Source organism: Cnephaeus nilssonii (genome assembly GCF_951640355.1).
Source record: "Cnephaeus nilssonii genome assembly, chromosome: 2".
In the NCBI taxonomy this organism is placed as follows: Eukaryota; Metazoa; Chordata; class Mammalia; order Chiroptera; family Vespertilionidae; genus Cnephaeus; species Cnephaeus nilssonii.
The window spans coordinates 25,908,522-25,925,317 of record NC_137073.1 but is presented as its reverse complement, the minus strand read 5'-3'; the positions used below and the strand labels follow the sequence as shown (position 1 = coordinate 25,925,317).

Below are 16,796 nucleotides of genomic sequence, written 5' to 3'. Positions count from 1 at the left end.
AAATAAACTGAACTTCATCAAAATAAAAAACGATAGTACTTCAAAACACACTACCAAGAAAGTGAATCCTCACACAGTCCTTGAGAAGATTTCATGGTGGGGGCGGGGGGGGCGGGGGGAAGAGTGAAAAGACAACCCATGGAATGGGAGAAAATATTTACAAATTAAAAATCTGATAAAGGCCCTGGCCAGTTGCTCAGTGGTTAGCGCATAGGCATGTGCAGAATGAAGGGTCGCAGGTTTGACTCCGGTCAAGGGCATGTACCTTGGTAGCAGGTTTCGCAGCCCCAGTAGAGGTGTGTGTGGGAGGCAACTCGATGTGTCTCTTTCATGGTGACGTTTCTCTATCTCTCGCCGCCCTCCTTCCTCCCTCCACTCAATCTGAAAATCAATGGGAAAAATATCCCGGACCCCCCCCACCCCGTCTCCTAGATCTGATCAGGCCTGTGTCCTGTCCGTTCCATAGCTGGGATGTATGTAGTTGAGTAAGGATTTTTCTTAAAGTCTAATAAAGGACTTGTAACTGCGACACATAACGAATTCCTCCAACTCACTAAGAAAAAGACAACCCAATTTTTTAAAAGGGGCAAAGAGCATATGCAAATTGCCAGTGAGCATATGAAATGTTGCTTAACATCATTAGTCACCAGGGAAATGCAACCCCAAACCACTGTCAGATATTACTTCACAGCCATGAGGATGGCTATCATGAGAAAGTCAGATAAAACAGTGTCTGCAAGGATGTGCAAAAATCGGAACCTTCATACATGCCCCTGTGGAGTCCTCTCTCATTCGGAACAGGACACTGCAGAAATGGTGGAGCATCACGTGTGAGATTAGACCACAGGGCACGCTTTGGCTTTCACCTTATCTCTTAGGTCATTCACTCTGGGCAAAGCCAACTGCCATGTTGCAAGGGCACTCAATGAGCCCTCTGGAAAGGCCCCCGTGGTGAGACCTCGCCAGCAGCCAGCACTAACCTGCCAGCCATGGGCAACCTGGAGCAGATCCTGAGTGGCCCGAGCTGAGCCTGCAGAGGACCGCGGCCCTGGTTGCTGACTGCAACCTCATGAGAGACGCTGAGCCAGAACCACCCAGCTAGGCCGCTCCTGGGTCCCTGACTCAGTGAATGGACATTGTTCTTTCAGCTGCTGTGTTTGGGGGTAATTTGCTATGCAGCAGCAGATATACCCCTAGCTCCCATCTACCAAAATGCAGTGAAAACAACATCCTCAAATGGCTAAGCCTGGACTCCAAGCTTCATCCCCACCCAACCCTAACATTTACAACTTACAAACTTCTTCCACAGCATGAGTTCACTGAATAGCATTTGATTTCAGGGGACTCTTTTTTTTTCTTTTCCTGAATTGATCTTTTTCCCCCCAGAACAGTGGTCAGCAAACTCATTAGTCAACAGAGCCAAATAGCAACAGTACAAAGATTGAAATTTCTTTTTGAGAGTCGAAAACCAACTTCTGCGTATGGGCCACGAAGTTTCAATCGCACTGTACGTGCGCGCCCGCACGCGGTATTTTGTGGAAGAGCCACACTCAAGGGGCCAAAGAGCCGCATGTGGCTCGCGAGCCGCGGTTTGCCGACCACTGCCCCAGAACATTTTGTGTTTGCTTTTGTTGCTTTTTTTTTTTTAGTCTTTATTGTTGAAAGTATTAAATACGTTCCCTTTTTCCCTCCCATTGACCCTGTCTAGTCCGACCCCGCCTCCTGCCCCAGGCCTTCACCACCCTATTGTCGGTGTCCATGGGTTATGCACATATGCATACAAGTTCTTTGCTTGATCTCTTCATTACAGGGGACTCTTGCTTGTCACTTCTATGTCACCTCTATGCCGCATCTGCCCATCTGGACCATGAGAAACTGCCCCCCGGAGACCACAGCCTTCCCACCTGCCTTGGCCGTGTCCCACTCCAAACTGGGGGCCCTAGTCTAGGCCCTGTCAAGTCCTGGTCTTTCTCCTCTGTGCTCCCTGCCCCAGGAAAGGACCCGAAACATGGGACTCATCCCGGACCCCAACCCCCTCAGTCTCCTAGATCTGATCAGGCCTGTGTCCTGTCGTTCCACATATGGGATGTATGTAGTCATCTGTCCACTCCTCCCATCTCCACAGCCTCCACCCGAGCAAGGGACCACTGCCAGGTCCGCCTCGCCACTCCCCATTTCCTCCCGTTCTTGTTCCCTTACAACCAACTCCCGGGACAGCAGCCAGTGGGACCATCCTAAAAACTCATGGTTCTCCTCCTCCAACCCCACCGACGACTTTCCACTGCACCCAGAGTGAAACGTAAGCTCTGTGTGAAGCTGCACAACTTCCTGTGGCTGCCGTAACAAGCTGCCACCAACTAGGGCGCTTAGAACAGCACAAACTTAGCACCTCGTACTCCCGGAGGTCGGAGACCTACGTGGGCACACAGGGCTGCGTTGCTCTGGAGCCTCTCGGGAGAACCAGCTTCCCTGCCAGCCAAGCTTCTAGAAGCTGCCTACAGTCCCAGCTCGAAGCCCCTTCCTCTGCCTTCAAAACCAGCAGCATAGCATCCCCGCCCCCCCCCCCCCACCTGCTTCCTCTCTCTCTGACCTCCTATCTCCCTCTTATAAGGACACGTGATTATTTGGCCCACGCAATACACAACAGTCTCCCCATTTCAAAATCCTCCACTCAATCCCACCCGCCAAGTCCCTCTGCGATGGGAGGTGACATAGTCTCAGGTTCTGGGGATTAGGACGTGGACATCTTTGGAGAAGAGGAACACTATTCCACGGGCCACAGAGGATTATTTGTGCTCTGTGCTGTCTGTGTGACCACGTAAGGTCCTTCCCTGCCCACTTCACCAACTTTCCCCGGTTTCTGGCTGGGTTTGGTATTTCTTTCGGCACACATGCCTTCTTGGCAAGGAGAAGGCAGCCAGCAGAGAGGAAGGGAGTGGCGCAGCCCTCCCCCATTCATTCTCTGCGCCACTTCCCAAGCTGGGCCCTGGCCCTGGGCCGGCGTGGCCTGGCTAACCCAGGGCTGTTTTCTGTGGCTGGGAGACGGGCTGCCAAAGGAATAGGAGGAGGTTTGGGGCAGGCAGAAAGGAGGGCGGCTCAGGCCTGGGGGAAGAGGTCAAGAACGGTGGAAAGGATCAGCTAAGGCCTGGTCAGGGGAAAAACACACAGTGACAAGGGGCCTGTGAGGAAGGCACTCCGGGAAGGGGGAAGCCAGCAGGAGGGGAATGGAAAGTTAAAGGGGAAGGTCTGAATAGGGAGAAACTGCCTGGAACAGGGGAACAGAAACAGGTGAGGAAGCTGGAACCTGGGAAGAAAAAGGGACTTGCAGACTCGACAGGATTTCGACATCACTCATCTATGAATGGACTGAACACATGCCCTGGGGAGAGGGCCCCACCATCAAGGAGCTCGTGACAGAAATGGGTCTTCACAGCCCGTGGGAGCAACACCTGCAGGCTAAGGGAACAGGCCCAGCTGGGGAGGTGAAGGGGGCTCCAGGCACAGGGAACAGGTGAGCAAGGCCCGGGACTAAGGATTTTGAAAAGAGCGGGGACACCTCTTCTGGGAAGTCAGAGCCTCGAGATAGCCAGGGGGTGGGAGAGCAGGCTGGGAGGGCCTTGGACCCACCAAGTAGCAGTGAGGAGCTACGGATGGCTCTGTCTGTCATTGGTTAAATAAGGCCTTTCATCTTTTGGCAAAGGAGAAATCTCACACTTAAAGTGGTCTTAGCCTGATGAAAGTTCCACATTTCTGGATATACTCTGAGCGCGATCTTGGACCCATAAATACCCAATGTAACACAGAAGGGCGGATGTGATCTCCAGTCTCGGAGAAAGGATTTTACCAACTTGAGGCACATTTCCACCACCACCACCAAAGAGCCCTCCTGGGAAATGAGCCCTCCTGGGAAAGCACAGCCCTGGCAGGACTTCAACGTCACAGATGCAAATGTTCAAGCCGTTCTTCCTTTTTATGTTATCTTTTTGTTTTGTTTGTTTTAGTGCTTTTCCTTCCTCAAAAAACACAGGCTTCTCAAGGGGGAAGCCTGTGTTTTGCAAATTTGCATTCTCTGATGGTCCCACCTACTGAGCCAGAGACCAGACGGCCTGTGAGGTACGGAACAGTCCCAAAGGAAGAAGCTGGCGGGCGCCCATGCAGGTGAAAGGCCTGGAATTACCTAAGTCTAGAATCCAATGCCATCTTCTGGAATAAATCCATACACAGTGTGCGTTTTCTTTTTTGTAAGTTTAAATATGCCTCAAATTATTTTTTTTTTAGGAAAGCAATGACTGTGCAAATTAGGGAAAGACTTTAATTGGTTAGGAACTTTGCCAAGCGTTGGTGACCACTTAGCAAACTCCTGGTCTGTGAGGGTGCTGGTGGATCAGGTCTCCAGAACCACAGACCGGTCAGCTGAGCTGCTGCAGACAAGTCTCCCCTAAGGAGCCAGCAGCGACTCCTTAGTTATATTCTACTGCATGCCTGAACATTTACACACTGAAACATGTGTCGTTTATTATAAATCCCTCACCTTTTAGTTTTCCTTTAAGGTCTAGTGAGAGCATTAGCAGTATGTTGATTTTTTAAATTGGATATGTGGCAGGTTATTTTTATCTATATTTTTCCTTAAGCTGAGGAATAGAGTGAAGAAATAAAATGAAGTCACTAGAGTTGAACTGCAAAATTCCTAAAAACAAGGAGGTTGAGGCCTGAGGAAACAATTCCATTCCTGTTTGAACTATCCTGGGAACTGATTGATTGAGCGTGCCAGTCCTGATGTGGTAGGCAGTGAGACATGAGCAGAGCAAGGACGATGGGCTGGGTACAGAAGGTCACCAGGGTGGAAAGCCACAGATGCCTGACAAAGGACAACTGTAAGATGGGACCTTACCTCATGGAGCATATCGCCATCATGTGTCATGAGGTTTGGACCCCCTGATCTTTCCTCCCTTGAGATAACATCTAGGCCTCAGTTGTATTTCAGCTCCAAGCCCAGAAAAGCAAAACCAGACAAGCTATGCCACAGCTGACCTCAGGACCAGCTATATTGAATAATAACCCCTGCCCTGGCTGACCTCAGGATCAGCTACACTGAATAATGACCCCTGACCTGGCTGACCTCAGGACCAGCAACACTGAATAATGACCCCTGCCCTGGCTGACCTCAGGGCCAGCTACAATGAATAATGACCCCTGATAACCCCTACCCTGGCTGACCTCAGGGCCAGCTTCATTGAATAATGACCCTCTGCTCTGCCACCAAGTAATCAATCAGTGGAGACCCTGACCCTGAAAGGACACACATGGAAAACTGCTGAATATTCTATTGAGATCTTCCCCGGGACCTCCCCTAAAATCTTCGCCCTTAAAACCCTTAGGAGAGCCCTAACCGGTTTAGCTCAGTGGATAGAGCATCGGCCTGCAGACTAAAGGGTCCCAGGTTCGATTCCGGTCAAGGGCATGTACCTTGTTGCGGGCACATCCCCAGTAGGGGGTGTGCAGGAGGCAGCTGATCGATGTTTCTCTCTCATAGATGTTTCTAACTCTCTATCCCTCTCCCTTCCTCTCTGTAAAAAATCAATAAAATATATATTTTTTTTAAAAAAAGAAAAGAAGCCATAACCGGTTTGGCTCAGTGGATAGAGCGTCGGCCTGCGGACTGAAGGGTCCCAGGTTCAATTCTGGTCAAGGGCATATACCTTGGTTGCGGGCACATCCCCAGTAGGGGGTGTGCAGGAGGCAGCTGATCGATGTTTCTCTCTCATCGATGTTTCTAACTCTCTATCCCTCTCCCTTCCTCTCTGTAAAAAATCAATAAAATACATATATTTTTTTTTAAAAAAGTAAATAAAATAGAACCATATTATAGGTATCCTATAGGACTGGCTTCTTTCACTCATCTTCCTGTTTTAAAAACACACACACAAAACCCCTTAGGAGAGAGCACCCAGGAGCATGCCCGTGCCTTTCTCCTCCCCCTCGCCCTCCTCTTCCCCCAGGTGTGTCACCTTTACCTTCCTCACTTCTAAGCTCCTTCCTTTACCTCTATAACTTGTTTCCTACACTCAACTCTTCTACCCCTATGACTTTCCAAATAAATGTTCTCTGAGAGTTTGAGTCTTGACTCTGAATTCTTTCCTAACCAGACCTCAAGAACCGAGGCTGCTGAACCCAGGTCCGGTCTGACACCTCCCCCCCGCCCCCCAGCCCCGTGTCAATACCTGGATATACATCAGACCTCCAGGTAACCCTGTGACACCCCTGGAGGACTAAGGAAAGAATGTTCACATATCCAGACCACCTGACGTCCAGGATCCAGACCAGCTGTCATCTAGAGCAGTGGTCGCCAACCGGTGGTCCCTGGACCACTGGTGGTCCATGAGGTCCGAAAGGTTGGCGACCGCTGATCTAGAGGATTCCCATCTCGGACCAATCCAGAGGCTAAGAGGGCAGGACTGATTCTTCTCAAGAACGTACCGTTTACTACAGGACTCCTAGCTTTTCTTTCTTCTTGAAAGCGAGGGTCCTTATGACTTAGATAAAATAAGTTTTAAACCCTAGCACTAGAAATCCTATCTCTTTCTTCTCTGTACCCCTCAGAGACCTAGCCTCCCTCCCCCATTATCGGCAACCGCTGACACAGCAGAAGACACTAGCCCAGACCTGACTAATGATCACAAGGCCCGACCCTCTGGCAGGCTAAAGAGAACATCCTGCTTGGCCTCAGCTATGTTTCAGCTCCCCTGGCTACCTTCCCAGCAGACCAGACTGAGGGACTCAGGAGCAGACCTCAGAACTGTCCTCAAGACTGAAGGAATGATTTGTTATCCTTACCTCTCCTTGGACCGACCAGCCCCCAGCAGGACCCCACACCCCCTAACCTTCGATGCCTTGTGATTCTGCCCTATATAATCTGAACCTACAGGCCTTCGGGAGTCTGGTCTCAAGCATTAGCTTCCCATCTGGCCAATTCAGTATTAAACTATTTTTCTTTCTATACTGAGAACTCCTGCTCATGCATTTCTTTGGACCAGTGTGTACAGGCCGACGGACTCATAAACATTGGGGTCCCGGTAACACACTCTTAGGTATTGCCCAGCTGTGCTCCTGGTTTGCAGGTCCTAAAACCCTTAAATAAACCTTTATCATTTATTTCTAGCCAAAGCCTCCAGACTCTTTTTGAGTTCATTTGACAAATCCAGTGAAGGAGCTGTTACAAAATCTTTGTCTTCAAGGGGATGACGAGTCTGAGGGTTGAGAACCACTGCCTAACATGCATATTTTGGAAAGTTTTGTTTTCTTTTGTTTTTTATTTGTTATTTGCTATTTGCATTCCTTTGTGAACCAGAGACAATTAAGTAAAACGGTCACTCTTTCTTTAAACACTACCACTTGTTTAATATACAGTTTTATTGGGGGTATAACTGATATACGACCAACTGCACATATTTAAAGTGTACAATGTGACGAGCTTTGACACATGTATACACCTGTGAGTCCACCAGGGAAATCAAAATAAAGAACACATCCATCGTCTCCAAAGGTCCCCGCCCACCTCTCTACCTCTCCCCCATCCTGGCAACCACTGATCTGATTTCTGTTACTCTACAATGGTTTCCATTTTCTACAATTATATATAATGGAACCACCTAGTATGCACTCCGGGCTCTGTTCACTCGGCATAATTATTTTGAGACATTTCCGTATTGTCAAGTGTATCAAGAGAGAATTCCTTTCTTTTGTTCTAATGTATTCCCTTCATAGCTACACCATGTTTTGTATGTCTGTTCCCTTGTCAGTGGATGTTTGGGTGGCTTCCAGCTTGGCCCTCGCACACAAAGCTGCTCTGCAAGTGTTTTATGAACACGTCTCCAGTTATCTTGGGTTACACACCTAGAAGAAGAATGGCTGGTGGTACAATAACTAACGTTTTAAAAAACTGCCAAACTCATTTCCAGAGCCAATGAAGTTTTTATAGTCCTGCCAGCAGGAACCACAGTCCACCATGGCCTTAACCTACAGGAGGCCAAGAATCAAAGAGAAATCTCCACTCCATTTTGTTAAACTCGAAAGTATTTGATAGAAACCAATGAAGCATTGCAATTTAAAAGGTGGGGATGGGGTGGGGAGAGGGGAGGAAGCAGCCAGACCTGACTTTGGAGCGGAGTCACCCAAGGCTAAAGAGGGGAGTGAGAGGGACTGGGTTGTGGAGACCGGAGAGCAAGAAGCCAAGCCAGACCCCCTGCCCGGCTGCCACTGCCTGCTCCCCAGAAGGCCCGGGACACCCAGCAGCGGAGCCACACAGGCTACACTGGTCTCCAGCTAACTAAAGAGGCCTCACTGCAAGAGGCCACACCCCGAAATTCCCAGAACCGGACTCTCCTCTCACCCCCACCTTGTCCGTCCCTCCACAGGGGTTACAGGCGCTAGATCTGGCTCACGCCTCTGGGAACAGAGTAAGTGACCTACAAGCCAGAGTCCCGACCCGAGGCAGCGAACTCCCAAGCTGAGACTCCCCCCCCCCCCCCCCCAAAGGCCAAGGTGCTAATGGAGACAGCACCCCGCGGGTGGCCCAATGAGCCGTTTCTCAGCATGTTCTCCCAGGCGGGATGCAAGCGCCCAGCCCGGCCAGCAAGAGGAATAAACACAGCCTGCACACCAGTACCTGCCCAGGGTTTTCACAGGGCTTATCCAATGACAGATAACTTATCGGGTGATGTTTATCTCGCTGAATTCTCAGAAAGCTCTCTACCTAGGAAACAAAGCCTCCAGGGCAACTCTCAAGCCCGCCAGCGTCTCCCCCTCCAGTGTCTCGACATCCCCTCTCCTGCCCCCCCCCCCCGCCCCCGCCCCCGCCCGCCCCGTGATCCGCCTGCCCCACGGCAGTCCCAGGGTGGTTACAGAGCAGAACTCACCCCGTGCCATTGCCCTACCTGAAACCCACCTCTTCCTTCTCCCCGCACATGGGGTCAGATCCTAACTCCCTCCCGCGGCCCAGAGACCCTGCAAATACTTCTGCTTTATCTCCTCCCGGTCGGGGAAGGGGGTGAGCACTGGTCCCAGAGTGCGTCTGGCTTCCCCCGAGACAGCAGGACTCACACTTACTTTCTGGACTTGGCACATTCCTTCTTCCAGTTCTTGACCAAAATGGGCACAACTTGTTCTGACATGTCCTCCTTATTCAGGGAACAGAGGTCAGTGCTCTCCAGGGGCTGGCGGTAGCCCCGGACCATCAACCTGGGGCAGGAACACAAGGAGGGAGGCGGTGAGAGTCGAGAAGAAGTGGACAATGGCCCTCACCGCACCCGCCCGCCACCGCCACCTCATGGCAGCCCCGCAGCGAAGGCAGCTGAGCGACTGGGACAATCTGGATGTGGATGGACGTGTGGGTACATTGAATAATTATTGCTAAATTCTGTCAGGTCACCCAGGAAAAATGGCCTCTTTTTTTTAGAGACACACACAGAATAGTTAGGAGGGAAAGACCAGGATGGCTCCAATGTACTTTACATCTGGGTGGTGAATTTAGTGAGGTGTATTGGACTAGTCTTTCTACATGTTTGAACACTTTCATAGTAAAAAGTAAACCTAATATTTTAACGTGCTGTTTTAAAAGAATTTCAAACTTTCAGAAAACTCACATGAATTGTACAAAGAATTGCCATCTACCCTTCATCTCGTTCCCCAGTTTGCTGTATCCTTTTCTGTCTCTATAAACACACTTGTGTGAACACATTCTTTTCTGAACCATTTCAAAGTAGGTTGCAGACTCTAAACACTTTACCCCTAAATATCAGTGTGCATCCATCCCCCGAACAAAAAGGACATGTTCTTATATAACCAGGGAACAATCATCAAACTCAGAAATACCAGCATGGATGGCATAGCCCACAGTCCATATTTAAATTATACTAACTGTCCCTTGCCCGGCGAGTGTGGTTCAGTGGTTGAGCATCGACCTAGGAACCAAGAGGTCAGCGGTTCGATTCCCAGTCAGGACACATGCCTGGTTGTGGACTCAATCCCCAGTAGGGGGCATGCAGGAGGCAGCTGATTGGTGATGTTTCTCTCTCACTGATGTTTCTATCCCTCTCTCTCTCTAAAAATCAATAAAAACTTAAAAATTTAAATTATACTAACTGTCCCAATGGTGTTCTTTAACAATAATTTGAAAAATAATTAGGTCTGAAAAGTATTTAATTTAAAAAATTTTTGTAAAAACTTTATAAAGACAAGGAACAATGCTGATTGGGGGGTGGGGGGGATGTTTCAAAAAATCCCCAGTAAGATGCTGACCATGTGGGGGAGGGGGAGGAATGTGCAAAAAAAACCAAACACACACAAAAAGCAGAAGAGAGCTTATCGAACTGTTGACTGTGATTGCCTTCTGGTGCTTTCTGTTGTTGATCTATGCATGTTTCTCTTACCCACATTCCCTACGTTGCCTGTATATTACGTTTCGGATGGTGAAGGGTTTGAAACAATGCCAATAATAGTAATTATTCCTAATGTTAAAAAATACCCAAACCCAAAGCTAAGACAAGAGCATGCAGCTGCCCTAGGCCAAGCCGTCCACAGAGGTCCCAGTGGCTGTGGGGACAAGGTCAGTGTCTCTGAGACCCATGTCCGGGGCAGGCACACTCAGGGCACAGCTATGCCACACACTCCCTCCCCCCACAACTCCTCTCTTCCCCCCACCCTGGGCAGGAGGGCCAGGCCTTACCCCGTGATCCACCAGAAGGAGATCCTGGAAAGGAAGGACGCACCAGACTCCGGGCAAGGATTCTAGTGGAGAGAAACACAGGGTGGGGAGGGTGAATGATTCCACGTCTCATCGCTGATAGCACTCGGAAGCCCACTCTTCCTCCCAGAGGACCAGCAGCCACTCTCACGCCACTAGTTTGCACCCTGAAAGGATGCCTCTCCTGAGCCTTAAATAAACCCATGGCAGCTCTCGCAGTTTCACCCAGCAAATATGTGAGCGTCTACTACGTGTAAAAATGGTACAGGGCCTTATCTTGTATCCCCACAGCAACCCAACGAGCGTGGTGCTACTGCTGTCCCCACTTCGCTCCATGCGTTCATTCATTCAAGTATTTTCTGAGCATCTACTGTGTGCCTAGCACCGTGTACACAAATCTCAACGAAGAGACATAAGCCCCCTTTAGAAAGGTGGTAGGGGTAATAAGCATGACATCACCTGCTGACATTCTCTACTAGCTAGCTCTATTCTGAGCTCTTTACACAAATTATCTCATTCGATCTTCATAACCTCCTAATGAAGTAGGTAAAAACATCAACCTCCTTTTGTAACGGAAGACACTGAGGAGCCCAGGGGCGAAATGACTGGCCCAGGGTCCCCAGCGGGAAGTGGCAGAACCAGGATGTGAGCTGCAGTCAGGCCCCAGAGAGAGACGTTAATAAATGATCCCGTGAACAAATACAAAACTACAACTGCGATGGGGATCACACCCCAAGGGTATGTCAGGGGGATCACTGGTATCTTCCTGGGCTCACAGTATTTAAGAGAGCCGACAGGGGCTGGGGCCTGACCCAGTAAGGAGGTCCGGGAAGGGGTTCCTGAGGAAGATGTGCAAGGTGAGGTCTGAAGAGCGAGACAGGACAATGAAGTGAAGGGGAGCGGCAAGGCGGCTCCGCAGTGAGCACAGCATGTGCAAAGGCCTGGTGGCATATGGGGGCATAACCCGCTCCAGGGACTAAGAGGGGGTGTGGGCAGTCTATGCTGGAGGCCACGTACGGAATTTGGGTCTTCGTCCAAAGGGCTATGGGGACATGGACAGATTCTCAGCAGGCTCTCAGAGAACCGCTTTCCCAAAGGCGCAAAGAGAGCTCCAGTTCAACAACACACAGACAAGGGAAGGGATAGCAGCGTGGAGCCGCTGGGATGACACACACGGCCGGCTTTCACTGCTGAAACGTTCAGCTCTAAATTCTCAGCTACCAGCTTTAGTGAAGGGGTCGCCGTGCAGCGATGAGCTCTTCGGCTGAGGATGGTGCTCAAGGTTCCAGCATTTTTCAAAGATGAGGCACTGAGAGACCCCCTGGGCCCAGTAGTTTTCCATCGGGGCTGGGAGCGCTTTTAGAAAACACCATACCTGGGCCCCACCCCCCCGAGATTCCGATTAAGCTGGTTTGGGGTGGGACCAAGGCATCTTTGTTTTTAGCTCCCACAGTCTCCTTGGCAAAGTGGCTGGGCAGGAAATGTATAAGATAAGCCTAGAACACCGTGTAACACCCAACACCAAGGAAACTAAAGCTGAGTAGGATTGCTAACAGGCCTCGGGAGCAACCAGGCGTGGCTCCCACTGGCCCACAGAGGGACAATCTGAGCTGCTATAAGGACAGTAAACAGAATGAACTGAAACACATCACATGTTTAAATACACAAGTTCATACTGGCACTGGAAAAAAACAAAAACACTTCTTGATGTCACCCATAAAAGATGCTAGTGAACCAAGTCATTCTGAACACAGAAAACGGGTAGGACACAAGCATTTTCCCCGCCTGTGCTAACTGACCTACACCAGAGGGGGGACCAAAGAGATGAGGGGAAGAGTCTTTGCATAGAAAGAGTCCAGCTAATAAATGAAGGAATGATAGGACGTAAGAAAGTGCACCAGCTTGCAACCACAATAGAGTATGGAAATATTTGATGACATTAAAGATACTAGTCGTATTGTTTAAAATCATACTCTTTTAGATACTATCACTGGGGCAGGTTGGGTGAAGGGTACACAGGAACTCTGTAAATTTTGCAAGTTTTTGTGAGTTATTTCAAAATAAAAAGTTATTAAAAACTTAAAATCCCTGCCCTGCCCGGTGTGGCTCAGTTGGTTGAGTATCATCCCATGCACTGAAAGGTCACTGGTTCAATTCCCGCCAGTGCACATGCCCGGGTTGTAGACTCAATCCCAGTCAGGATGCATGTGGGAGGTGGCCATCAATGTTTCTCTCTCACATCAATGTTTCTATCTCACATGGGTGTTTCTCTCACACATTGATGTTTCTCTCTCTCTCTCCCTCTACCTTCCTCTCTCTCTAAAAATTAATTAAAAAATTTTTTTAAATATATCCTCAGGTGAGGATTAAAAACAATTTTTTTAAATTCCTTATCTTTCAGAGATACATACTGAAATCTTTACACATGCGATGCAGGGTAAAGAGTCCATGGCAGTTCATTTTACTACTAGAAGCCCGGTGCACGAAATTCGTGTACGGCGGGGGGTTGTCCCTCAGCCCAGCCTGTACCCTCTCCAATATGGGACTCCTGGAGGGATGTGTGACTGCCCGTTTAGGCCCGATCCTGGTGGGATCGGGCCTAAACGGGCAGTCGGACATCCCTCTCACAATCCAGGACTGCTGGCTCCCAACTACTCGCCTGCCTGCCTTCCTGGTTGCCCCTAACCGCTTCTGCCTGCCAGCCTGATCACCCCCTAACCACTCCGCTGCCAGCCTGGTTGATGCTTAACTGCTCCCCTGCCAGCCTGTTTGCCCCCAACTTCCCTCCTCTGCCAGCCTGGTCACCCCTAACTGCCCTCTCCTGCAGAGTTCATCACCTCCAACTGCCCTCCTCTGCCGGCCTGGTCACCCCTAACTGCCCTCTCCTGCAGGGTTGATCACTTCCAACTGCCCTCCCTTGCAGGCCGGGTGCCTCCTAACTGCCCTCTCCTGCTGGCCATCTTGTGTCCACATGAGGGCAGGATCTTTGACCACATGGGGGCAGCTATATTGTGTGTTGCAGTGATGATCAATCTGTATATTACTCTTTTATTAGATAGGATAGAGGCCTGGTGCACGGGTGTCGGCCAGCTGGTTTGCCCTGAAGGGCGTCCCAGATAGGGTGGGGTTCCCTTGGGGCGTGGGGCGGCCTGAGCGAGGGGCCTGTGGTGGTTTGCAGGTCAGCCACGCCCCCTGGCGACCCAAGTGGAGGCCCTGGTATCTGGAATTTATTTTCCTTCTACAATTGAAACTTTGTAGCCTGGAGCGGAGCCAAGCCTCCTGCTGCTCCCTCTGGAGCCAAGCCTCCTGCAGCCATTTCTGTGGCAGTTAATTCACCTTCTACAATGGAAACTTTGTTGCCTTAAGCGGGTGGGCCCGGCCAGGATGTGCTGAAAGCTTTGCTTCCCCTGTTGCCGCCGGCAACCCTGGCCTGCTCTCTCAAGCTCCATTCTGCCGCCATTTGTTTCAATTTGTTTACCTTCTATAATTGAAACTTTGTAGCTTGAGTGGAGGCTTAGGCCTGCAACGGCTATGGAAAGCTTGGCTTCCTCTGTTACCTAGGAAACCTTGCTCTCTGTGGCTGTAGCCATCTTGGATGGGGGTTAATTTGCATACTCGCCCTGATTGGCTGGTGGGCGTGGGTTGGCTGGTGGGCGTGGCTTATGTAGCGGAGTGATGGTTAATTTGCATATTGCCATTTTATTAGAGAGGATGCTCTCCGCTTTTGTACACGTGTGAAAATTCCCATCAAGACAAACTTCCCCAGTGATTCAAACACACATCCCGGGCTGAGAACCACCAGACTCCACTCTGGGGCCACCAGGCCTGGGGAAGTCCTCAGCCCTGGCAGCCACAGGTCGCCCAGCTGCCCAGGGTCCCAACCCAGACCAAGGGTGGGGTCCTGGCATCAGTATGTTTTCAATGAAATCAGTCCGATGCAGCTGGCCACAGTCCTACATTCCAGACCAACCTGAAGCAGAGTAAGTTCACGCTGGGGAGCCAGACAGACCTAGGTTCAAATCCCAGACCTGCCATTTTCTAGCTGAATGACCTATGGCCGTGGTCGGCAAACTGCGGCTCGCGAGCCACATGCGGCTCTTTATCCCCTTGAGTGTGGCTCTTCCACAAAATACCACGTGCGGGCGCGCACAAACAATGCAATTGAAACTTCGTGGCCCATGCGCAGAAGTCGGTTTTCGGCTCTCAAAAGAAATTTCAATCGTTGTACTGTTGATATTTGGCTCTATTGACTAATGAGTTTGCCGACCACTGGGCTAGGGCAAGTCCTTTCACCTCAAAGCCTCAGTTTTTCCATCTGGGAAATGGGAGCAGTTTTTCCTACTGCTCAGCCTGCCTTACAGGACTACAAGGAGGAACAAGTCAAATGAGGTTCATGGGACTCTGTTACAAGCTAAATTCTCCCAACCTAAGGTAGCAATATTATACGTGGAGGAGGTGGTGGTATTTGCTCTGTAGGCTGTTTTTTTTTCCGGAAGTGGGTGGATTATTAGGGAATCACCAAGGCACTTCGAGTGTGGCCCAATTCCTACCCATTGTGAAAAGTGAAGCAGCACTGGCAGAGAAGGGGTGGGGCAGAGCTGGCAATGACTCATTTATTTCCTGAGCAAATATTTAGGAAGGACCTGCCTATATGCCAGGAGGCAGCTAAGGGGTGGGGACAGAGCTAGGAAGGAGCGAGCACCACATAAAATCTCCCAACTGACGGGAAAATGGACAGGAAGCAAACCAAGACCCAAGTAAATATGTAAGTACTAGAGGTTCGGTGCACGACATTCGTACACTGTGGGGGAGGAGGGGGGGCCCCTCAGCCTGGCCTGTGCCCTTTCACAGTCCAGGAGCCCTCAGGGATGCCTAAGCCAGCAGTCAGACATCCTTAGCACTGCCGCGGGAGAAGCTCCCGCCACCACAGCTGCACTAGCCAGCGTCAGCCCGGCTTCTGGAGTTAAGCACCTGTCCCCTGGTGGTCAGTGCGTGTCATACCAACCAGTTGTTCCACCATTCAGTCGATTTGCATATTACCCTTTTATTATATAGGAATAAACAATGAGCGCTCAAACAAAGGGAAAAACAGGATGTCAGAGAGAGAAAGGGGGGTGGAACAGGGGTAGCTGATGTGTGAGGCAACACAGAGCTAGGAAGTGAGAGGGTATGAATCCCGCTCTGCCACTTAGTAGCCATGGGACCTTGGACACGGTACTTGATGGTGCTGAGATTAAATGAGATAAAAAGAATGTTAAGTACTTAGAACAGTACCTGGCACAGAGTAAAACTCAAGAAATGGTATCAGTAGTCTTAGCATAAATAACAGTAGTGAGAACAATAACATCGCCTTCCATTTCTGGCAGGCCCGTCACACACGGAGCCCTGGACCAGATGCTTTATATCCGGTCGGCAAACGGAGGCCCATGGGTGGCCGCTGGGAAGCAAAGCTGTATTGGGACACGGTGAAGCCCATTCATTTACAAATGTCCGTGGCCGCTACAAGGACAGAGTTGAGCAGTTTTGACAGAGACCATGTGGTCCGCAAGGCCTCAGATAGTTACTGTCTGAACATGGTGGCTGACCCCTGCTCACACCAGACCTCATAACACCCTAGGACACAATGATTATTAAAGGGGACACTAGAGCTCAAATGACGGCCTTCTGCCTCCAAACCCCGTCTTCCTTCAGTCTAGGCATCAGCGCAGTACAGGTGTGCAAGTTAAACCTTGCACAAAGAGGCCTGGCCGACGGGGCAAGTGGGGGCTGAAATGCACCTGTGCCAGTTCAACAAGACCGCCAGGTCCCGTGCCAGGGAGGAGCACCATCAGCTTAAAAGTCACCCAGCCAGGGGGGATGAGTCATCCTTCTCTAATTTGCACAGACGCGTGGTACAAATAGCAAGGGTGTTAGGCATATCCCCACAGGGCCCTCACAAATGCTGGCCTTCTTTCAAACTCAGGCAACTCCAGCTGTGGTCGAACATGCAGCAGCCTGCGGACTGAACAACCTTGCACAGATGAGGCCGCAAGAACGATGGCCCAGAGGGAAAACA

The 16,796-nt window shown here is 50.3% G+C and overlaps 1 protein-coding gene across 1 annotated transcript in view; it reads right to left on the bottom strand.

Moving 5' to 3' along the window:
- The window catches only part of ABCC1 (ATP binding cassette subfamily C member 1 (ABCC1 blood group)), a 151,146-nt gene that overhangs the window by 72,164 nt on the left and 62,186 nt on the right, over positions 1 to 16,796 (bottom strand). Inside the window, exons 6-7 of the mRNA XM_079796250.1 lie at positions 10,724 to 10,785; positions 9,106 to 9,237 (exon numbers count right to left, since the gene is read on the bottom strand). Coding sequence (XP_079652376.1) covers positions 9,106 to 9,237; positions 10,724 to 10,785 — 194 coding nt within the window. The remainder of the gene's footprint in view (positions 1 to 9,105; positions 9,238 to 10,723; positions 10,786 to 16,796) is intronic.